This window comes from Leucopleurus acutus, assembly GCF_964270905.1.
Source record: "Leucopleurus acutus genome assembly, chromosome: 15".
In the NCBI taxonomy this organism is placed as follows: domain Eukaryota; kingdom Metazoa; phylum Chordata; class Mammalia; order Artiodactyla; family Delphinidae; genus Leucopleurus; species Leucopleurus acutus.
The window spans coordinates 71,355,172-71,380,622 of NC_139157.1; the positions used below are offsets into that span (position 1 = coordinate 71,355,172).

Genomic DNA, 25,451 nt, shown 5'->3' on the forward strand with positions numbered 1-25,451 from the left:
GTGCTCCGCAACGGGAGCGGCCACAACAGTGAGAGGCCCGCGTACCAAAAAAAGAAAGAAGTCCACAACTGCCATCAGGTTCAAAGTAGGAATTTGAATTAAAAAAAGAGAGAGAGAGAGAAGGTTGTATTATGTGAGTCTCTAGAATCTTGTATTATTGGCTTTCAATAATAAGACGATTGTGAAAGAGTAAAAAAGAAAAATAATACACAGACACAGTAATGGGAGGTTTAGACTGTCCACAATGTAATGTCCGTTGCTTGACTGGGAGGAGATCTCACCTTATGCTTGACTGAGGTTAGATTTTTTTGAGGGCATAAATATGCATGTAAATAACAAGGGGAATGCAATAAAGATGTAGTGTAGATATAGTGTAAATTTTAAAAATGATTTTTAGAGATTTTAAACCAAAAATTAAGAATCATCTCAAAATTGGGGAGAAAGCTTTATCAAAACTTGGTTTGTAATTTAAAACTAGAAAATAAAGGCTAAGTGGATAATCTCTTAAAAATGGGTTTATCTCCCAGAAAAACTTGTTATTCTTCTTCATTTAATTTACTTCTAGAACTGTCAAGTAGTACCAATTCCACAATTGAACTATGGATAAAATATCATCTTAGTCACCTTCTACTCCTTGAGTAAAAATTTCGAGTTCTGTTTGGTGCACCCAGTGTGGTGACACTAGAGAAAATTCTAGAAAAGGCAACTGCTGTGGCCAAGGAGAACAGACTAACAGAATAAGTCTCTCCAAGTCATCGAGATTACTGGTGGGATGCAGGTATTACCCGTATCTCAGACAGAGTCTGGCTGGACCCTTGAGAGTTAAGTTTATAACAAATAGAAGGAAATATTATTTCACACAGTGAGGAGTAAAGCTGTCAAATTCCTCTCATGATGTACCAGCTGAAAATACAGATGTTTGAAAGCTAGAGACAGATTCCTGGATGACAGTGGGAAATGGATTATTAAGGGAGGTTAGGTATGTTGAAGGATATGAGGTTGACTTCTGAGGTTGACATTAAACAGGAAAACCATGTTCTTCCATAATAGACCATTCTGGGGCAACTGTGCCATAATCTGTACCAGCATAGGACTGTGCCTCTTCCTATCTTTGATTCCAAAGGTAGGGAAGAATAGGGGCCTGCCCTGCAGGTCCTTCATAGTTTTGCATTCTCTGTTAACCATGTGACACAGCTGGCTTTTTTTTTTTTAGCAGAGCCACAGAAGTCCTTGAACTGATTTAAAATATAGCCATGTGGAAATAATAACTAACCATTTCCACTAAATGGAAAGGTCTATAGAGGACCAATTCTTTCATCCTTTCTGGGGGTCAAAAACAGAAAATTGTCAGACAAAAGGTTCTCAGGGTATTATTCCTAGAAATATTGACTATCTCAGATTGATCTTAGTAAATGGAATTTAATAACTGACTTTACCACTGAGAATAATGGAAATGACAGTGTCTTTAACATAATAGAGCACGTGTGAGTGTGGGGGAGTATGTGTGGGAGTGTGGTTACCTACCCGATGGGTTTAACATTGCACTCCTTCAGCCCAAGTGATATGTAGACAGTGACTGTCAGTTTTGATATGTCTGCGTTAATAGAACTTCATTAAGTGTGTAGGCCATTCCCCTGTGGAAAGATACATTCATAAGACTAATCATCTGTGATAAAAGGCAGTGTGTCTGTAGCTGGTGATTCAGTTGTAGAACAGTTCAAACATGTCTGCAGGACATCCGGAAGCCTAGTGATTATTACTTTATTTTCAATTCCACAAAGCACCTTTCTTAATATAATTCAGAACCATAGAGAAAGAAAGAGTCGTGGTTAGGATTCTCTTATTACTTACCTCTGTTCCAGGGCTCTGACACTCTTCACTAACAGGAGGAGTTCCCCAAACTCCTTAATTAATGTCTATAATTTTCCTGCTTAGCTCTTCATTAAGAGTATAGCAACAGATTTTTCTTCTTTAACATAATCAGTTGGTTATTCTGTATCACTTAGCTTTTTAATTAGTCTAGGTTTGTAAGGGCCCCTGCTTCATAAGAACTGAGTATAATGGGAGAAAGTCATCTTTCTAGATCTCTTGTCAAGTTCATAAATGTATCAGAAGGGGACAACTCTGGAGTTACCCCTGGCTGTCGGAAAGACGCCAAGTAGTATTGTGGTGAAGAACCAAGGCTCTGGAAGATTCCTTTGTGGAATCCTGGCTCTGCATTTGCCATCCTGTGACCTTGGGCAAATTATTTATCCTCTCTGGCCTCAGTTTCCTCATCTGTGAAACTTCCTAGGGTTGTTGTGAGGCTTAAATGAGCTAATATATGTTTTAGGTTGAACAATATAAAATTGCTGTTTTGTAGGATCAGAAAGGTCAAATACTGGCAGTTTATGTGATTCAGATGGTTCACCCTAAAAAAAATGCTCAGAACGGTGCCTGGCGCTTGGTGAGCCTTGTGCCAGTTTTGGCTTTACTATCACTTTCTTAGAGAAAGCAGTACTTTTTTTCCATTGAGTAGTGTTATTTATTCACCTATGGGAATGATCTGCTTACCTTATGAAACTGAACAGCCCTAAGCAGATGAGCCCTGGGTAAATGCACGTATTTTTCTATTTCTGAATTGCGGGTAGGTGTGTTCACGTCTCTTTGCATCTTTTCTAACTGTGGAAAAATAAGATTGAATCCGATGATCCTAAGACCCTTTCCAACACTAACGTGCTGTGATTCTAGAATAAATTGTCTCTTCTTGAACAAGTTTTAAGAAATGGAGAGTCAAGTACAGTTGTTTCCACGTTCACCTGTAACAGAGAGAACCACACCCTAGAACAATTGCCTAGATTTCCTGCAGCCGTATTCCAGATTGTGTGGGATGTCTCCAAAAAGTCAGCATTAACACAGCCACCAATTTCCCTAACACCGAAACAGTCATATCTTCAAAAATAATTACATCTAACCCATCTTTGCTTCATAATGATATTAGTTCTTAAAGATCTGGGGAATGTCTTATCTTCATTTAGGAAGGTTACATGATCCCTAAGTCACTCAAACAGCACTAAAACCACTTAAAGTAGTCCCCATGGATTTTAAAAGACCAACTTCTAATAGGTAACAGTTTTCCAAGTCACAATTTTTCATAAACATATGGAAAACTTAGGCATGGAAAGACTAAACCCATGTCACTGTCAGTTGCCAGGGACAACATGACTTTCTCGTTAGAAAATAGTAACTGGAGAATGTCAATGGAAGTCATTTTCAAAATTATAATTGATTATTATGAATTGTAAGCAGAAGGATTTTGGTAAGCATTCTTTATGTTTTTTGGCAAGCAGTTTGTGAAGAAAAGATATAGCTAGATGAGAAAGGAATGTATATGTGTGTATATATATACATATATAGTATATGTGTGTGTATATATACATATATATGTATGTGTGTGTATATATATATATATATATATAGCCAAACTGAGTGTAAAAAAGACTTCTGGTAGTAATACATTTTTGATAATAGAACATCATCTAATGTCTTATTAAGAAATCACTTTCTTCACAGGCTGCATAATTTTGTACAGAAGCGAAACAGAGTGAGCTCTGCTTCTGTCTCTTGATTGAGAGCAGTAATTTACTTCTAGACTTCAAAAGGGAAATATTTAATTTGAGGTTTGGTTACTTTACAGTAGGCTTTGATTTTTCCTTACCTTTTAAATTCAAAAGTTGCCCTTCATTCAATAAGTGTAATTCAGTGTTTTAGGCATTTTGTTGAATATTAGTGGAAAAGGTGAAAACAAGAGGAAACAGTTCCTGACACCAAAAAGCCATTCCTAGGCTGGGGTGGAGAGATGTACCAGGCGCTGAGGACACAGAGGCAGAGCACATAACCCACGTGTACCGGCGGTGGGAGGGGCAGGGCGCGTTGTGGCTGGTAGCAGCAGCAGGCAATATAAGGTAAGGAAGCCCTCCCAGAGTTGGCATTTGACTCACTACGGTGCATTATGGCTGCAACTGAGTTTGCAGGGATGAGGAAGGGCCCAGAGACAGATGAGCTTGTTTGCCATGCAGAGGAACCTGCATTTTATGAATTTGAAAGTTAAGCGGAGCCAGTGAAGGATTTTAGAGAAGTAACTTTGTCAACGTTTTCCACTCAGAAAGATCACTCTGGCTGCACTGTAGAGGCTACGTTGGAGGAGGTATGGGTTAGAAGCAGAAAGCCCCTTCGGGTTGTGTTGGGTGAACCTAAACTTGTCGGTAGCAGCAGTGGGACTGGAATATACACGAAATATATTAAGGAGGATTTGATGGCAGAGTACATGCATACTTCTCTGATGTGCCTTTTATTATTATACTGAGCCAGTGTGTACAACTAAGCATTTTCTAGCTACCTGGTATTGTGATTTGAAGAGACAAACTTTAAATACGATGAAAATAATTATCTGGTTTAACCCTAGTGAGACCTTCTTAGCTTTATGTACTCCATTATAACAGTAGATTAGATTGCTGCAGGTTCTTTTAACAAGGGTATACAGTCTTGTGTGCTCTTTTATTTCCAGTTAAATTAAATCTCTCATTAATACATGGCAGATTTCAAAATACTTGAAAAGCTTTTTAAAAACTAACTTCCTGGATTTCAGTGCCTTCTCATCCATATACATTCAATTCCTTTTTGGTCTTCTATGACTTTTTCTGACTCTGTTTTAATGGCCTTTACTTGTCTTTAGTTGTTTCTGCTTATATTTTTCTGGAACTATTTTTTTCCCAGGATTTGGGGGTTCTTTCATGGCCCCTTCTCCATCACCAGTGACTCCTGCTCAGAATAACCTGCTACAGCCCAATTTTGAGGCAGCTTTTGGAACCACGCCTTCAACTTCTAGCAGCAGCTCCTTTGATCCGTCAGGTGAGGCAGTGATTTTCAAACATGCTTTTTATTTGTTCTGATTATAAAGTATACCACCTAAGGTTAGCGTGATATCAGGAAATTTATAAGCAAATATTGAGTGATGACCTTGTTTTAAAACTCTTCAATAAATCTCTCATTCTATAATTGAAAGTATATTTTCTGTACATTTTGGTAGCTTTAAGAGTAACCTGCAATCCCTTTCTGTGTTTGTTTTTAACTTTTAGCAGAAATCTAACTTAACATGCACACCCATCTGTTTGCATGAGCTTACATGCACACGGTTTGGAGAAGGTTAAGGGAAAACAAATACTTTGTGCTAAATCTTTGTGCGGTATCTCAGCGTGTGGACACTCCCACTGCTGTTGCTTACACCCTCTGAAGCTTGCCTGGCCCTTGGTTTTATGAAGTTGACACAAATAGTATTCTTTGCCTGCCTTTAACCTTTCATCCTGCTGTCATTTTGTTTGTATTCTCTTCCATTCTACTCTTCCCATGCTGGGTCCTTACTACAAATTTTCAATTGGTGAGTTTTTGGCAATCAAATGTGTTTCAGAAACACCCTAAATATATCCCCTGCTTGACAATTTGGTTGCTTCCTTTGCCAGTGCCTAGTTGAATGCTATCGTTCTTTCAACTTAGAATTATTGTAGAGTGGAGTGTATGGTAAATATGCGTAGTTTTTTGATAAAAAATTAATAAGCATAAAACTTTTGACATAGTTATCAGCAATAACTTTTGTGCACATCCTATGAGCCTTCATTTTGAATGGTCTTTCTGTATTCCAGGAACTAAACAAGTGATCATTTGTTATATGCTGATCAGGAACCATCCATAATGGCATGATTCCTGATGTTTAAAATAGTGTTTACTGCAGCTATGCCCTTAAAGTTAGAACCAAAAGTGAATACTGTAAGGAGAGAAGAAAATCAAAATTCTTACTTCTACAATGTGGTCAGCTGTCTTTCAGATACTTATTACTAGGTACTGACCATTAGATCAGGTTTTATTCCAGCACTGATTTCATAGAAACTAGGATATTTGGCCTTCCTTTCTCATTTAAGAATTGTTATAAAAGTAAGCATTGTAAATACTACACACTGAGTGCCTATATAAAGCAAGCATTATAATAAAGGCGTGACATATATTATCTATTTTAGTTCTCACAACAAATCCATGTAGTAGTGGTACTCTCCCCACTTTCAAATGAGAAAACTAAAGCTCAGTCACTTTCTCAGAGTAACACGTTAGTAAGGCATGCAGCTGAATTTGAGCCCAATTCTGATTCCAAAGTCTGTGCTCTTTCCTGTACATTATACAGATTTTCTTTTCCATCTTCACGTTCATTAGTATTCCCATACTTTATGAGTAGACATATGCAGAGATGTTCTTTTTTGGTGTTATAGTCGTTAAAAGTGTGAATGAAATGCCTTCTTTTATAAGATTGTAAATACATTCACTTGTTTCCATAGTTTTTCAAAAGGCAGTGTCCCTTTAATTTTGCATATGGGTTTTTTTGCAGTTATTCTGAACCCGGTCTATTTGATTTCCAGTGTTTGATGGTCTAGGTGATCTTCTGATGCCAACCATGGCACCAGCCGGGCAGCCTGCGCCCATCTCAGTGGTACCTCCCAGTTCTGCAGTGGCAGCAAGCAAAGCTCTTGGGAGTGATCTTGACTCATCTCTTGCCAGCTTAGTAGGCAGTGAGTAATATAGTTTTCTTTAACAGAATCGTATGTGAATTTTTTTCTCTATCTGTTCGTATGTATCGTTTCTGGATTCACTTACAGGCGAGTGTGTCAAGGAGCGGACAGAAATTCTTAGTGCTTTACCCAGTACAGTTCCTTGGAAGATACACAGTCACTATGCCGTTGTCTCCCAAGCAATACCCAGGACACTTTTAATCTAAATTACAGAAGGTGTAATTAGAGAGCATGTACAAGTATGAAACCAAGTGTATTATGTTTAAGAAGTACTTAATTTTTTTATTTCTCTTGGAAATAACATAGAGTAGCTTAAATGCAGTATATTTATCAATTGAGTATCCAAGTTCATTTCAGTTACTCATTGAACAAATATTTATTGAGCATCAGGCAGTCTTCTAGGCTCTAGAGATAAATCATGAACAAAACAGGTATAAATTTCTATTCGTAAGGTGCTTAGAAGGGCAGAGACAAACATTACATATTTTCAAATAAATAAATTTTCTAGGGCCATGGAGGACAAAAACAGAACACGCTAAGCGGGATTGTGAGTCCTACAGAGTGGGAGTTAGAGTAGGCCTCACTGAGAAGGTAAAATTTGAGCAAAGATTTGAAGGTAAAGGAATGAACCGTATGGATATCTGAAGGAGAATATTTGCAGGCAAAAGAGAGCGCCAGTGCAAAAGCACTGGGGCAGAAGATTGCCTGGCATATTCAAGGAGTACCAATGAGGCGAGGGGCTAGAGCTGGGTAAGTGAAGGAGAGGGTCCTAGGAGATGAGGGCAGCTATTATAAAGATTGCCTTTTTTAAAAAAACTCTGAATTTAATTTTTTTATTAAGGTGAATGGGTTTACCATCGCAGATCCCTTTCATTTTACCCAAAGCTATATCAAAAATTTAGCAAATCCCTGAGACAGACCTTTTTTCCTATGAATTATCCTGTGGACATACTTTTTTTCCCATTCATCATCTTTGGTCTGGACATTCATGAAAATGCTTTGATGACAACCACGGAGAGGTTATTTGAATATTTCTTCCTACTTTAAAATTTTATCTTACTGATGGATAGTCTGCAGTAGTAACTGCTTTTACTGAATATTATAATGTACTGTCTAGATCTTCCTTCAGAAATAAAGACTTCATACCTCCAGGGCTGAAAGTGCCACTAGCACACATCCCTCAGGTGGCAGCCACCTTTAAAATGATCTCAGCTGAAGCAAGCACACCCAATTGAGAAATAGCCAGACAATGTGGATAAAGAAGCACAAGTTCGAAGTAGTCACATTTTGCAATATCAAAACTTCTACAAAGCTACAGTCATCAGGACAAATGGTACTGGCTTAAGGATAGAAAGATAGACCAATAGAGTGAATAAAGATCTCAGAAATAAACCTCACATACATTGTCAGACAATTTTTTCAAGGATTCCAGGACCATTCAAAGTGGGAAAGGACAACCTTTTCAAAAAATATGCGTGGATAACTGGATAGCCACATGCAAACTAATGAGGTTAGGCCTCTTCCTTATACCATCCACAAAAATCAATTCAAAATGAATCAAAGATCTAAATGTAAATCTAAATCTGTAAAACTCCTAGGAAAAAAACTAAGTACAAGTCTTTATGACCTTAAATGAGGCAGCGGCTTCTTAGATATAATACTGAAAATACAAGCAATCAAAGAAAAAATAAATTAATAAAAATTCGTCAAGATTAAAAACTTTTGTGTTACAAATTGATGCCATCCAGAAAGTGGAAAAACAACCCACAGAATGGGAGAAAATATTCCCATATATCTCATAAGGGAATTGCATCCGTAATATATAAAGAACTCTTACAATTCAATAATAAAAAGTAAAACAACTTAATTTAAAAATTGGAAAAGGATTTGAATAGATATTTCTCCAAAAAAAAAAGCACAGGTGGCCAATAAGTATGTGAAAAGATGTTGAATGTCATTAGCCATCAGAGAAATGCAAATCAAAACCACAATGACAGGCCACTGCACACTCACTAGGAAGGCTATCATCAAAAAGATAATAACAAATATTGGCTAGGATGTAGAGAAATTAGAATTCACACAGTGCTGGTAGGGATGTAAAACGATGCAGCCTCTTTGGAAAACAGGTTTACAGTTCTCCAAAAGTTAAACATGGTTTCCTTGTACAGGCACAGCAATTTCACTCCTAGCTATACATCCAAGAGAATTGAAAACGTATGTCCACATGACTTGTACACAGATATTCACAGAAGCAATTTTTATAACAGCCAACAAGTGGGAACAACCCAAAAGTCCATCAACTGTTGAACAGATAAACAAAATGTGGTACACTCATAAAATAATCAGCCATAAAAAGAAGATGGACCTTGAAAATATTTTGCTAGGTGAAAGAAGCCAAATACAAAAAGCCACATATTATATGATTACATTTATATGAAATGTCCAAAGCAGGGGAATCTTTAGAAGCAGAATGTACATTAGTAGTGGTCAGAGTGACTGCTAATGGGGATGGGGATTCCTTTGGGGTGATGAAAATGTTTTGAAATTAGAGTGTGTTAATGATTTCACCACCTTGTGAACATACTTTTTGCACTGAATTTTACTCTTTAACAGTATGAATTTTATGATATGTGAATTGTATCAGTCTTTTTAGAAGTCTCATCTTACTATACACCCATTAGAATGACTAAAATTTTTAAAAGAAGAGCTGACAGTACTTTGTACTTACCAAGGGTGTGGAGCCTCTGGAATTCTCACACTTTGCTGGTGGGAATACAACATAGTGTTGCCATGGAAATCAGTTTAGCAGTTTCTTATAGTTAAACCTATACTTAATATGACTCAGTAAATACATGTCTAGGTACTTGTCCTAGAGAAATGAAAACATATGTTCTCACAAAAACTTGTCCATGTATCTTTATAGGAGTATTATTTTAAAATGCCAGAAACAACCGAAATGTCTTTCACTGGGTAAATGTATAAGCAAACTGTGGTAAACCTCTTCATTAGAATACTACTTAGAAATGAAAAGGAATGAACTATTGATGTACACAAGAGCACAGATGAATCTCAAATACATTATGCTAAGTGAAAGAAGCCAGACACAAAAAAATTATATACTGGTAGTTCCACTTATACAGTTTACTTTTGGGCTTCCCTGGTGGCGCAGTGGTTGAGAGTCCGCCTGCCGATGCAGGGGACACGGGTTTGTGCCCCGGTCTGGGAAGATCCCACATGCCGCGGAGCAGCTGGACCCATGAGCCATGGCCGCTGAGCCTGCGCGTCCAGAGCCTGTGCTCCGCAGCGGGAGAGACTACAACAGTGAGAGGCCCACGTACAGCAAAAAAACAAAAACACATACAACATATACAGTTTACTTTTGTTAAGGCAGAACTATAGGGAATATATCAGTGATTGCCAGGGTTAGGAGTAAGGGGAAGTTTGGGTTGCAAAGAGAGAATATTTTTGAGTGATGAAATTGCTGTGAATCCTAATTGTAGTGATGATTACGTGAACCCATGTATTTGTCAAAATTTATAGAAATGTACAACACTCCGCAAAAGAGTCCCACTGAATTTCACTGTAAGTAAATATTTTATTAATGAAAACATATTCCAAAGCTGAAAAAAATTTTATCTTCATACTCCTTATCAATATTGCAGCTTTGCTTTTTTTTTTACAGAAATTGACAAGCTGAACCTAAGATTTATATGGAAATGTAAGGAAGCCAGAATAAGCCAAAACATTTTGAATAAAGAAGAATCATTTTGAAAGACTCACACTTCATGATTTCAAAACTCAACTACAAAGCTACAGTAATTAAGACGAGTGGTACTGCATAGGAATAGGCATATACATTAGTGGAATAGAATGACAGGCTACAAATAAGCTTACACATCTGTGGTCAGTTGACTTTCAACAAAGGTGCCAGGACAGTTCACCTTTTTGATTTGTTGAAAAGAATTTGTTGAACAGAATTTGTTGAAAAGAATCACCTTTTCAACAGACAGTGCTAGGACAAGTGGATATCCACATGTAAAAGGATGAAGTTAGACTTCTTATTTACCCCAAAGTAATTAATTCCAAATGAATCTAGAACTAAGTGTAGGAGTCAAAATGATGAAACTTTTAGCAGAATATTTATGAGTAAATATTGATGACCTTGGATTAGATAATGTTCCTAGATGTGACAGCAAAAGCACAAGCAACAGTAGAAAATAAAAGATAAATAGGACTGCATCAGAATTAAAAACTTTCGTGCCACCCAGGAGACCATCAAGACAGTGAAATATCCAGAATAAGTAAAGAACTCTTATAACTCAATAATGAAAAGACAACCCAATTTTTAAATGGTCAAATGATTTAAAAAAGACATTTCTCCAAAGAATATATACATGTGGCCAATGTACCCATGAAAAGAGGCTCAACATCAGTCATCTGTGAAATGCATATCAAAACCACGGTGAAATATCCCTTCCCACCCATTAGGATGGCTATAATAAAAAAGGCAGATCATAACCAGTCTTGATAAGGATGTGGAGAAATTAAAACCCTCTAACATTGCTGGTGAGAATGTAACATTGGGCAGATGCAATGGGAAGCAGTTTGGCAGTGTCTGGAAATGTTAAACATAGAGTTACCATTAGGCAGAGGTGCCTAGAAAGCTCTTCCCCAGATCTCTGCTCAGCTTTGCGTAAGCTTCACCCCTGTGAGGCCTTCCTTGAACACCCTATTTAATCCTGCCTGCCCCTCACTCTCAGCCTACCCCACCAGTTCCCCCTTACCCTGCTTTCCATTTTCCATAGGCTTGCCGTATCACCTTCTAGCAGCCTGTATACTCTTTTATTATTTTACTGTTTTATCGTCCATCTCACCCTATCAGAATGCAAATTCCTCTGGGGTTGGGCTCTTTGTTTTTGTAACTAACCTATCCCAACTGCTTAGAGCAGTGCCTAGCATATGTAGGGTTCAATAAATATTTGCTGAAATAATAAATGAATTGAGATTAGAGCAGAATGACTAAGCCCGTTGGGTCAGGAGTCCCCAAGACCACCCACACGTTTGTAGATCCAGTAGAAGGACTCAAGGGAGTCAGCGCGTAGTTGTACTCACAGCTAAGGTTTCTTACAGCAGCATAGTAAGGATACACAGCTGGATCATCAGGGGCAGAGACACAGGCAGCATCCAGAAGAATCCACACATGGACTTCCTTATGCTCTCTCTTCCCCTTGAGGGGAAGAACACACAAAAATGCAGCAACCCATAGGATGTTCCTGCCCAGGAAAGCCCTTTAGAGACTCAGCATCCAGGGTTTTTATTGGATGCTGGTCCTGTAGGCACTCTGCCTAGCATGTACCAAAATATCAGTCTCATGGAAGGAAAGCAGATTTTCAGCATACACCTTGTTTGTGCAGTTTAGATACAGTGATCCACGCTTATCATTAGGAAAACTTTTATCTCAGTATAGAGAAGAATTGATATTAGCCAGGTCCCCAGCCACACGGGCTTTCCTAAGATAGCAGTCTCAAGCCTGCTATGTTCACTCTTTTCTGGACACCAGTAGACATTAAAATATGATCCTTAAGAATAACGTGAAGTGAAAGAAAATGTTAGACTTGAGAATATGTTTCCTAACATGGTTTCTCCTTTGTAAAACTAAATGCAGTCATTTGTAGGCAAAATACGGGCTTTTGCTAGACCTCTGATTCTTTGATCTTTTAAATGTCATATCATTTAAGCTGAGTATAGAGGTTTAAATTCTTTTTTCTTCTATCCATTTATAGATCTTGGAATTTCTGGTCCCACGTCCAAAAAGTAAGTATTTTTGAAATTGTCTGGTTTTCTTATGAAAAGTGTATCTGTACTTATTTGAGACTATCAAACATTGCGCTCATTGGAGTAATTACTCATTCCCAGGCTAGGTAACTGCAAAATTGGTTTTTATTTCATTCCCAGTTTTTGTTTCTGTTGTTATTCTATTGGAACCTCCAAACTATTGGCTCTGCAGTGAGAAGGAATAATCTATTTCAGCCTCCATATTGTCACTAAGTATATCTAGAAATATTTGGGAATTGTGGTTTGAATACTTTAGTACCTTTAAATTATAGCTTCATTATAATATTCCTAGCTAACGTCGATTTTAAAAAGAGTCTTATGGGGGTCAGTTTTAGGGAAGAGTAGTAAAAATGACAAACAATGTACACTTTTTTTTTTTTTTTTGCGGTATGCGGGCCTCTCACTGTTGTGGCCTCTCCCTCTGTGGAGCACAGGCTCCAGATGTGCAGGTTCAGCGGCCATGGCTCACGGGCCCAGCCGCTCCACGGCATGTGGGATCTTCCCGGATCAGGGCACGAACCCGTGTCCCCTGCATCGGCAGGCGGCCTCTCAACCACTGCGCCACCAGGGAAGCCCCAATGTACACTTTTTCTAGATGCATATTTCAACGTCTCTGAAATCGGGATGCATTTAACAATAGATGTAATCTTACAATCACTTGAAGGCAGGTTGTAGTCATGACATAGTTATGTGAAACCTTCTTCTGAACCCTGTAAGATCCAGAAAGTGCCATTATGGATTCATCTTCAGTTCAACAAAGGACATACAATATTTATGATATACTTATTTGGAATTTTTTATAACCAGTGATGAATTCAGTTGAATTTTGTGGCACATTTTTCCATTAGAAGTGACAAGAAATTCTTGTTATCCCTGAGGTCTAACCTCTAACTGATTTTTTTGTCAAATGCTCTTAAGGTCTCTTAGATGAGATATGGTAAGACTCCTCTATCTGTTTTAACCTGTTCTCTTTATTACCGCTTGACCCAAACAGACTGCTTCTGACCCCAGATAAAAGTATTTAGGGAGCCACACACCATTCTTTTCTGATTGTGTGTTTGTCTCTTTGTTTGTTTTGCATGCTTGATTTTAGGGGAGATCTTCAGTGGAATGCTGGAGAGAAGAAATTGACTGGGGGAGCCAACTGGCAGCCAAAAGTAGCCCCTGCCACTTGGTCAGCAGGTGTCCCACCCAGTGCACCCTTGGTATGTAGTCCCCAGAGGCCAGGGCAGTGTGGGCACTTTGCCAGTTTCCAAGTATATAGAACAGGGTCCATGTTGCTGAATTTTGCTACTGACATTGTACTTTTTCACCAACATTAGGAACAAGATGCCATATTTACCAAAATGCAAATTTCATTGACTTTAATAAAGATTATGACCTATTTTTTATTTTAATTATTTCAAAATAGTATTTATGCTTCTTCAGATATTGGTCCTTTATTTGTACAGTTATGGAAGTGATTCTTCAAAACATGTAATATCATTGATCGTTATCTGTGTTTTACCACATTTCTTGCCCAAATTTCCTGATGGCCACAAGAAGTAATGAAAACTTTTTTTCTTACCAGAAAGATTGGGCAGTTTTCTATCGTGTAAGTGAGCTTTCATTTTAAAACCCTGTGGATTCTTCTCACCATTTTTTCAATTTGAAACGACTTTCACCATCTTTTCTATAAAATTTAAATAGGTTTCATTTCTGTATATTAAATTTCTATCAGTATATTAATGCCACCATTCACTCTGTGGAAGAGCATATCACTGGAAATAAAGACTTAATTATTACTTAGTGCGATTTGCCACCACAAAAAGTACGTTTCCAGGATAGCAAAATTTACTATTTTTCTATATATGCCCCATATTTAGCAGAACTAGGCTAGCTACTGCTTCCCCAGCTCACCCGTAGTTTTTCACCTTTGCTTACACCTTCACCTGTCTAATTCACCCATCTCTAAGGTTTTCTTGATGCCAGCCTCTCCTTGTTGCTGAATTAATTCCTAACCATCAACCGCCAAACAAGCATGCATGGAGGTGAATTAATATAAATTAGAATATATTTTAGATAGACTCCATTAAAAATGATGTGTTCCAGAAATTTATTTAAATATCTGAGTTCTTGAATTTAGAACACATTTTCTTTTTTTTTTTTAACTTTTTATTTTATATTGGAGTACAGTTGATTAACAGTGTTGTGTTAATTTCAGGTGTACAGCAAAGTGATTCAGTTATAATATACATGCATCTATTCTTTTTCAAATTCTTTTCTTAAGTTGTTACATAATATTGAGCAGAGTTCCCTATGCTATACAGTAGGTCCTTGTTGGTTATCCATTTTAAATATAGTAGTGTGTACAAGAACACATTTTCTTTTAAACAATTTTATAAATAGTAATGTTTTTATACATAGTTTCATAGCGAGTTTATAAATAAAAATAAGCTCAAATCAATCTGAAAAAGGACTTTTGAATCAAAATTTACCACTAAACAGTACTAATAGTATTAATTGAACTACAGTTTATACCGTAGTTTCTATAGGAAAATACATTCTGTGCTCAGACTTGGTTCTCAAAACCCACTTCCTCTGGTCTCCCCACTCCACCCCCTGGTGCTTGTAAGAGAGCAGGAAATTCAAGGACTGATATTCTCTGCCTTTGGTGAGTTCAAAGTCTGAAAAAACTTAATTTTAAGAAGTGACTTCTAAAAGATAACAATGAGAAGATTGCCTATTATGTATGAATATTTACCTCTTCAGATCTTTCTTTTCATTATTTAAAAACAGTGCTTAAGAGGGCCATTTTTGTATTTAGCTATAAATAGAGTTCCATTTTAATTTTTATAAAGGATACTTAGTAGAAAGCTACCAGTCTCTTAAACTGAGCTATGCCCAGGATAACCATATAATTTATTCCCCAAACTAGGGCTCTTTAAGGGTGGAAGGGAGCATAATTATTATCCTGGGACCCCAAGCATGTGCCTGGTACCTGGTGGCCCACATAGATGAGACCATAAGCAGGTAGCACTCTGGGTCTAGGCAGCTGCACTCCATTCTTTTTTTTTTTTTTTTAATTGACATAAAGTTGATTTACACTGTTGTGTTAATTTCTGCTGTACAGCAAAGTGATTCAGTTATACACATATATGTGTATATATATTTTTTCATATTCTTTTCCATTATGGTTTATTATGGGATGTTGAATATAGTTCCCTGTGCTGTACAGTACGACCTCGTTGTTTATCCATTCTCTATATAATAGTTTGATTCTGCTAACCCCAAACTCCCAGTCCATCCCTCGGCTGCACTCTATTCTTAAATACAAAAACATTGCTGGGGGTAGAGGGAGAGAGATTCAATAAACGTAAATAACATCCCTAAAGAAAGAGAAAGCTTCTTTAGAACGGATCTTATAAATCTGTTAATATTGACATGAAAGCTCACAATTTATATTATCGTCACCAAATTAAAAGAACTAATTTTTCTATTCTGTTCTATGCAAAATTAAAGGGACCTTATCTGCAGTCCTAAGAAGTTTATACTTAGTAGTGTTGCCCTTATCAGCAGGATAAAGCCGTTTAATGTTTTTTTAACAGGTTAGTTTCAAAACAGTCATGGAGGGAAGGGCGATGAGAATACTGGCATCTGGCAGATCAGCTGTAGGTTTAAAATTTTAAAAAAGGTTGGAGCCAGAGGTGAGGATGGAAAGTAAGAAAAGAAAGAAAAGTCTCAGGTAGATTCCACGCAACTGGGGGTAATTGTGAACAAACACACCAAGACACTGGTTGCCCAGGTTTGTATGTGGGGCAGTTTGCTAAGTAATGAGGCCATTACCCCAGAAGGGGAACAAAGGAGAAGTCCTTTAAAAACGGTATTGAATTGGAGATCTTCCTTGGCCATCACCTCCCCTGAGATGAAGATTTTAACCATACAAGGTTAAGAATTCATCAGGTACTTAATTAACAACTCTTTTGCTTCTTCAGGCCCACGAGGCTGCCAGTTATTTGATTGTCAGGCACCATCCCTGAGACTGAGATTAATGCTCTTGTATTTTTAAACCCCAGAACTCCTTATTTTTGTTTATGAAGCAGAAAACTTTACGTTGTTCATAGTGAAACTCCAAAAAGTTAAAGACAGTAGGCTTTAGCATAAAGTGTCCACAAGCAGCTGTGGAAAGAGAAATTAGAACAATAGAAATAATTTATTAGGAGGGCAGAGTTACATGTAGTCCTATTTCTTTTGTTTATTTTCTTTAACATTTTAGGTAATAATATGAAGGCTGTCCTATGCAGTTATTTTATCATTATTAACCCTCACTTAGTTGTATAAAAATTCACTGCCATTTACTGCAAAGCGCTTCTTCCTGAACAAAGCTGTAGCCTTGCTTTTACTTGGTGGTGCAGCTCTAAAGTTTTTCAGATCATAGAACCCAAGTTATATCTAAAAACCTTTAACAGGACTGGCATATCATCATGGCCATCAAGAGGGTTACTCATTCCTAGTTTTGAGCACAACAGACCTGTTAAGTTTCCATCAGACAAACTAGGAAGGTACTTGCAACTCAGAAATATGTTCATTTTGCAGGAGGCCACAGAATCCACAACTCTCCCCCTAAAAACAACTAATCTTTATATGCCTATAGGTGAAAGATTTTGTTGAGTGTTGAAAAAGAAAACAACTTTTAAAACCTTAGGACAAATAACACTGAGGGAGTAAATTATTAAGAGTTAATCTACCATTTGAGCAAAATGACAAACAGACTCCCTTTAAATTTTTTGACCCATTTGTCTGATCAGGATTATCTGCAGGTTCATTTTATTTTGGTAGCTTTTTTCCTTCACAGTCTTAAGTCCTAATGATACAATTCTTGTAAATACAGTTATTATTGTATGCCACAAATCTGATAAAATATGCAATTCTGGGTCTAGTGAATAGCCTACCACCTAACCTGTTGAAATGATTGAGTAGAGTGAATGTGAAGTATAATACTTCTTTTGTAGGGGAGGAAAAATAACTTTCCCTCTATCCTTCTGAATTCTTAGTAGAGACTTCTGTAATAAAAGACGTATGAACAAGAGAAAAACAGAAGTTTATTAACATGTATGCCTCATATATACAGGGAGATACCCAGAGAAAAAAATGAGTAACTCCCCAAGGTGGCCCAAGCCACCAGCTTAAATATATCATCTTCAGCTAAAGACAAAAGAAAGAATGATGTGGGGAGGTTACCAGGAAAAGCAGGGTCAACAAAGGTAAGATTTGTTATGTAGATTTAAGTCAGTGACTTCTCCATTGATAAGATTCTCTTGTGATTTAGTCATCCTTCTCTTCCCAGTACAGAGAAGGAGACACCCTTACAAGTGGAGATTTCCTTTATAAATCTAAATGTCCCTTACAAAAGTTTAATTTCTACCATTTTCAGAGTTTCTCCTGCCGTTCTTCAAAATAATCAGTTCAAAATCATCCTTATGCCAAAGAAGCGTACGGTGGCGGGGTGGGTTTTTCTGCTACCCTTTGGATTTTCTTTCATTTAAAAAATTTTTGAGATAAATTTATGTAACATTAAATTCACCATTTTCACAACTTTAAAGTGTATAATTCAGTGATTTTTAGTATATTTTTGATGCTGTAAAACCGTCACCATTCTCTAATTCCAGAATATCTCCATCACCCCAAAAAGGAACACAGTCTTTCCCAATTTTCTTCTTCCCTATACCATGACATCCAAAAATTTCCTCTGTTTCTATGGACTTGCCTATTCTGGATTTTTAATATAAACAGAATCATATACTTTGGAGCCTTTTGTGCCTGACTTTTTGGCTTCTTTCACTTATCATAATGTTTTCAAGGTTGATCCGTGTTGTAGCATGTATCAGTACTTCATTTTTGTATTGCTGACTAGTCTATTGTTTGGGTATACCACGTTTTATTTATTCATTCATTAATGGACGGACATTTGTGTTGTTTCCACTTTTGGCTGTTATGAAAGATGCTTCTGTTATTTGTATACAAGTTTGGTAAGAATATATATGTCCTCAGTTCTTTTGGGAATATACCTAGGAATGGAATTGCCAGGACTTGTGTGACTCTGTTGAGCTTTTTGAGGAACTGCCAAACTTTTTCACAGCAGCTGCATCATCTTATGTTTCCACCAGCAATGCATAGGGTTTCAATTGTGGTTTTCATGTGCATTTCCTTAATGACTAATGATATTGAGAATCTTTTCATGTGCTATTGGCCATTTGTATATCCTTTTTCAGAGAAATGTTTGTTCATGTCCTTCGCCCATTTTATAATTGGGTTGTCTTTTTATTGTTGAGTTCTAAGAGATCCTTATTATTCTGGAATACCAGATGCTTATCAGATACATAATTCGCAAATAGCTTCTCCCATTCTGTGAGTTGTCTTTCTTGGTAGTATCTTTTAACGCACAAAGTTTTTGATTCTGATAAGCTCCAATTTGTCTATTTTTATTGTTGTTGCTTTTGCTTTTTTTTTTTTGCTTTTTTTTTGTGGTATGTGGGCCGCTCACTGCTGTGGCCTCTCCCGTTGCGGAGCACAGGCTCCGGACGCACAGGCTCAGCGGCCATGGCTCACGGGCCTAGCCGCTCCGCGGCATGTAGGATCTTCCTAGACCAGGGCACGAACCCGTGTCCCCTGCATCGGCAGGCGGACTCTCAACCACTGCGCCACCAGGGAAGCCCTGTTGCTTTTGCTTTTGGTGTCATATTTAAGAAGCCATTACCTAATCCAAAGCTTAAAGATTTACACCCAGATCTCCTTCTAAGAGTTGTATAGTTTTATCTGTTACATTTGGTTTTTGACCTATTTTAGGCTTATTTTCATATGTGGTCCAAATTCTTTGTGTTGCATGTGGAAATCTAGTTAATCCCAGAACCATGTGTTGAAAAGACTGGTTTTTCTTCATTTATTGGTCTTGGCATTCTTCTCAAAAATCAATTGACCATAGATATATAGATTTATTTCCATACTCTCTATTCTGTTGTATTGACCTATATGTCTGTTCTTATGCCAGCACCACAGTGTTTTGATCAATGTAGCTTAGTAGTAAGTTTTGAAAACAGAAAGTGTGAGTCCTCCAAATTTGTTCTTGTTTTACAGGATTGTTTTGGCTATTCTGGGTCCCTTGCATACCATATAAATTTTAGGTTCAGATCGTCCATTTTTCTAAAAGAAGCTGTTGAAATTTTTAAAGGGTTTACTCCGAATCTATAAAGCAAATTGGGAAATATTGCCATCTTTACAATCTTGTCTTCCAGTCCATGAACAGAGGACATCTTTCTATTTATCTGAGTCCTCTTTAATTTCTTTAACAACGTTTTATAGTTGTCAGTGTACAAGTCTTATACTCTCTGTTAAATTTATTTCTAAGTATGTTGTTTTTAATGCTGTTGTAAATTAATTTTTTTATAATTGCATTTTTTATTGTTCATTGCTAGTGTAAGGTGAATGTCACATTGATTTTTGTATACTTATCTTGTATCCTGTGACTTTGCTGAACTTGTTTATTAACTCTGATAGTTTTTTTGTGTGTGGATTCTTTAGGCTTTTCTGTATATAAGCTCATATCATCTACAAATATAGTTTTATTTCTTCCTTTCTTTCTGGATGCTATTTCTTTCTTTTTCTTACCTAATTGCCCTGACTAGACTTTCCAGTACATCTTTGTCTTGTTCTTAGGGAGAAAGCTTTCAGTCATTCAACATTAAGTACGATGTTAGCCATGAGTTATTTGCAGATGCCCTTTATCAGGTTAAGGAATTACCCTTCTGTTCTTAGCTTATTTAGTGTTGTTTTGTTCATGAAAGGATGTTGGATTTTGTCAAATGCTTTTTCTGCATCTACTGAGATGATCTTTTTTTTCTTATATTCTATTAATATGACATATTACATTGATTGAGCCTACCTTGCATTCCTGGGATAAATCTCACTTGGTTTTGGTGTGTCATTCTTTTAATATGCTGCTGGATGTGGTATGCTAGTATTTTGTTGAGAATTTTTGTATCAATGTTTGTAAAGGATTTGGTCTGTAGTTTTCTTTTCTTGTGATGTTCTTGTCTGGCTTTGGTATCACAGTAATACTGGAATCAAAGAATAATTAGAAAATGTTCCCCTTCTATTTTTTTAATTTTTTTTTTGAGAGCTTGAGAAGGATTGAAATTAATTCTCCTTTATAAATGTAATAGAACTGACCCGTGAAGCCATCTGGTTTTGGGCTTTTCTGTGATAGAAGGTTTTCGATTACTGACTCAGTCTCTTTACTTGCTATAGCACTATTTAGATTTTTCTGTTTCTTCTTGAGTCAGTTTTCGTAGTTTGTGTCTTTCGGGGAATTTGACCATTTCATCTAGATTATCTAATGTTTTAGCATGTAATTTCTGATAATATTTCCTCATAATTTTTTATTTCTGCAAGGTTGGTAGTAATATCTCCACTTCCTTTCCTGATATTGGTCATGTAAGTTTCTCTCTCTTTCTTGGTTTGTCTACCTGAAAGTTTGTTAATTTTATTGATCTCTTCAGAGAGCCAACTTTTGGTTTCTTCTATTTCCTCTTTTGTTTTCCCATCTCTATTTCACTTTTCTCTGGTGTAATCATTATTATTTCCTTTCTCTGCTCACTTTGGAATTGGTTCTTCTTTTTGCTAGTTCCTTCTGGTGGAAGTTTAGGTTATTGATTTGAGATCTTTCTCCTGCATATGGACTATATGTTCTTGTTTCTTTGCATACCTCATAATTTTCTGTTGAAACCTGGACACTTTGAATATTATAATATGGCAGCTTTGGAAATCATATTCTACCCCCTCCCCAAGGTTTTTGTTGCTACCTTTTTTGTTGTTTTGCTACCTTGGTTGGGGGGAGGGGGTATTGTTTGTTTGTTTGTTTTGTCCTTTTAGCAGTGGTCAGCTAATGATTAGACAGATACTACTTAAACTCCTGGAACCAAAAATATCTCCCAGTCTTTGCAGAGGGGCTCTGAGTATGTATTAGGCATGACTTCAGACTCAACCAGGCAGTTTGCAACTCTGCCTTAGCGATCACTGCTGCTTTCTTAAAGCCTCAAAGTCAACCCAGAGGCATCTCACATCTTTCCTGAGCATATGCACAGCCCTGGGCATGTGCATGGCTATCTAAATTCCCAGGAGAAGGTCTGGGTTTTTCAACCCCTTAATCCTCAAAGCATCTCATTCTCCAGCCTTTCCTTCTGAGCTTTTTGTTTAGTCTGCTGTTTTTGCTGACTGATATCCATTGCCTGATACAGCAACAACTGAAAAATTTGCCTTTAAGTATTTTCCACAAATGTCTTCAGGTAACAGCTTTAGCACTAGATGGGTTCCCAGTTTGGCAAGATAAGGACAAGCCTTTTGGGCCAATGTTTCCAGGGAGCCACCTATACATGAGACAAGACAAAGCAAATAATTAAAATATATTCTGCTCCTCGCGGTACTATTACTGGGACTGTGTGCTGTTATTTTCAAAGCTACAGCTGAACTGGAGAACAGTGGCTGGAACTCTAGGGTAAGTTAAAATGCCCCAAAGCTCAATGTTCTTACCAAGATTCAGCTGATTTTTTTTTTTTTGATTAAGTACTTTGTAGGCTGCTGCAAACTTTTAGTTAGGTTCCAGAGTTCCAAAAAAGTTGATTTTGACCATTTTTGCCTGTTTTTCCATTGCTTTTATGCCTAGGGGGACTCTTCGAGTTCCTTATTCCACCATTTTTGTTGATATTACTATAGTATTTTCTTTTTCAATTAGGATTTTGCTCTAACGGTTAACTTAAAGAGATTGCAGCAGGGTTAATTTTATACATAAGGGAAATATTAGGGGGTTTGGTGTGTGACTGAAAACTATCAAACCTGTGCCTGAAATGGGATATATGTATGATATTATGTGCAGTCCTCTAAATGCTTCCTAAAACTTAGAATTAATTTTGGTCTTTGTGCAAATGTACAACAGTCAAAAGTCAGAAGCAAATATAACACAGAAAGAATAATACAAAAATGGGGGGGAAAATGGAAACCAAGCATTAAAAATGTAAATGAAAGCATTCTTTAAATTTCTAATTCAGTGCCTATTGGAGGATATAATGATAGGAAAAGACAAGCTTAGAAAAATTTGACTTGTTTACAGTGAGGGTGGTATAAGGAGATAGAGACGAAGCCCAGTGCTTGAGTGTAAGCTAAGCCCGAATAAGTGAACCCAAATAGCACCACAACAGTGAACATCAAGTTAGTAACCTTCTTCGTATCATTGGCGTGGTGCTAGTGCCTTTTTTTTTTTAATTTAAAACTGAAATTTGAGACTTCTTTACATCTTTACACATACTTAAGGGCATGCATTTTAAAATTGTATTCTGTCATTTTAAAACCAAATTATATTGGTTCTTTTTGTTTGTTGTTGTTTGTGTGTGTGTGTGTGTTGTTTCGTTTTCATAGCAAGGAGCTGTACCTCCAACCAGTTCAGTTCCTCCTGTTGCCGGGGCCCCATCTGTCGGACAGCCTGGAGCAGGATTTGCAATGGTGAGTGATGACCGGTGCTAAAAATTGTAATGAATACTTCGACGGCCTTCACCAAATCCCATATTAACTATATAATATAATTCTCCCCAAAATGCAGTGAAGTAAAATGTAAAAAGTTAAGTCATCTGCTTTAGACATTAAGTAGTCTACAGAGGGCATGACTGAGTCACTTACAAGACACTTAAATTCTGCCATCAAAATAATTTTTATAGTACACTGTTATGTCATTTTTGAAGTACTATTTACCAAACATATTTTTAGCTCAATCATCAAAATCCACTTTTAATCACTATACTAGGACTTTTCACTTACCACGTTCATCACTAGCAAATTTTAGAGCCATTTTCCGTAAAGAAACAAGTTTTCATCTCTTCAAGAACTATGCTTCCAGGAGATGGATAAACAACAGCAAAGCCTGGGTGGGGTGAGGATGCTTTGTGGCCAGCCAGACTCCTACTGCCCCTCAGTGATTCTCTGCCATCTGGCAGCCTCCCAGCACCCATCGTTCAAAATTACAAATTATACTTTCTCACAGACCTGGATTCCTCAGGGAATATGGGGATATATGTATACGTATAGCTGATTCACTTTGTTATACAGCAGAAACTAACACAGCATTGTAAAGCAATTATACTCCAATAAAGAGGTTTAAAAAAAAAAAAAAGGAAAGAAAAATTTTCAGGAACATATTAAAGACGTAAAGGTCAGGGCATTGCCAGAGTAGATTCCACTCATGCTATGAACTGCTCTGCTTTTCAGCCTCCTGCTGGGACAGGCATGCCCGTGATGCCTCAGCAGCCTGTCATGTTTGCACAGCCCATGAGGAGGCCACCCTTTGGAGCCGCAGCTGTACCTGGCACACAGGTCCGTTTTTAAATGTCCCACAAAAGAATGACATTACTTTATAAATGGAAAACTGTCATGTGACAAACTGTTTAAAAATGTTTTTACCTGATACAGTCTTCATACCTGTTGCTTCAGAAGTAAAGGGAACATGGAAGAGAGATGAGCCATAGTGTGACATTTGGAGGAAAATGATGGAAATAACTAACTGTCCTAAAGTCCCTCCATTCCTCTCCTACTTAATTCAGGATGATTCCTGAGAACTACCAGGTGTTTAAAGTATCCAGGCATTTAGTCCAGAAAAAATGAGCAGCTCTGATCCATACTCTTATTATGTGTTCCCAAAGTTAGCCAAACGGAAAGTTAGTGACACAGTCCTCCAGATTGCCAAGTTTGCCCAAGACTAGTAACACGAACTGCAGTGAGCTTGCCAAACTGCAAAGCCTGAGGGAGCAGTTCCTACAAGGCTGCCTTCACATCAGACCCTTCAGGTCCCAGGGGCCACCCTCACTTCCAACCAGCTGCCTACAGATTTGAGGGTTCCCAGGACCATCCTCAGATTAGACAGTTTTCTAGAATGACTCGTAGAACTCAGGGGAGCACTAACTTTATGATGACACTTTACGTGTAGTAAAAAGATGCAAATCAGATCCAGCCAAAAGAAGAGATGCGTAGGGCAAAGTCTGGGAGGGGCCCACACATGAGGCTTCTTTGTCCTCAGGGATGCATTACCCACGTGGCATCAACGTGTGAGGATACGCAAGCCGTACTGCCAACCCAGGAAGCTTACCTGAGCTTCAGCGTGCAGAGTTTTTATTGAGGTTTCTTTAGATAGGAATGACTGATTGAGTTCAACCACGTGGGAAATAATTCAGTCTCCAGCCCTCCTCCCTCCCTGAAGGTCAGGCTCATATCCTGTGGCCCAAAGACTTAACTCTGTAATCACGTGGCTGGTCTTTCTGGCATGGCTAACCCTCCACCCTGAGTCATCTTGTTAACATAAATTATCAGGTGTGGTTCCAGACACCCACCCTGAATAATGAAGACATTCGTATCACTCAGGACGTTTCCAAGGGTTGAGAGGTTACCTACCAGGGTCCAGGACAAAGGGCAAACCTCTCTTTAGATGAGGCCAAATGTCTTACTGCACAATGTGCTACCTCCATTTATGAAGATGCTAAAATATATGCACTTGGTTGAACTGTTTTGCTGCTAATAGTGATGTTCATATTGATGAATCACCCTTTCTTTATTACTCTTATAAATTGCCTGATCAAAGTGAAGGTATGTGTAGAACCAAAGAGGTCACTGTGAGAAATTGATTTAGATGGAGACAGAACATTGTAACTACTAGCACCGTGCTAGTCCTATTCACATAGCTCATATATATTTTAAGGATATCAGTAAATAGTTTCATTTCTATAATGTTTTTAATTTACCACATGGGTATTTTTATTGTTTCAGCCAAGGAATCCTACTGTGAACTTTCTGAGTGTACTTTAATCCCCTTTGCTTCCTTGAATCATTTCTAAATTCATTTTCTACCTGTTCCCAAAATTTGCTTTCTTCAGCTTCTTTACTTTAACCCTCAAAAGCCATAATGACCAGGAGGGAGAATGGTGGGTGTCCAGAGAGATGAATTTACAATGT

At 37.5% G+C, this 25,451-nt stretch overlaps 1 protein-coding gene across 1 annotated transcript in view; it reads left to right on the forward strand.

Annotated features, from left to right (window-relative positions):
- SNAP91 (synaptosome associated protein 91) overlaps nt 1-25,451 on the forward strand; it is a gene marked incomplete at its 5' end in the record, with an annotated part of 156,810 nt that overhangs the window by 127,471 nt on the left and 3,888 nt on the right. Inside the window, 7 exons of the mRNA XM_082855931.1 lie at nt 4,756-4,890; nt 6,444-6,593; nt 12,377-12,407; nt 13,522-13,633; nt 13,999-14,022; nt 22,875-22,958; nt 23,718-23,822. Of these exons, the coding sequence (XP_082712057.1) occupies nt 4,756-4,890; nt 6,444-6,593; nt 12,377-12,407; nt 13,522-13,633; nt 13,999-14,022; nt 22,875-22,958; nt 23,718-23,822 (641 nt within the window). The remainder of the gene's footprint in view (nt 1-4,755; nt 4,891-6,443; nt 6,594-12,376; nt 12,408-13,521; nt 13,634-13,998; nt 14,023-22,874; nt 22,959-23,717; nt 23,823-25,451) is intronic.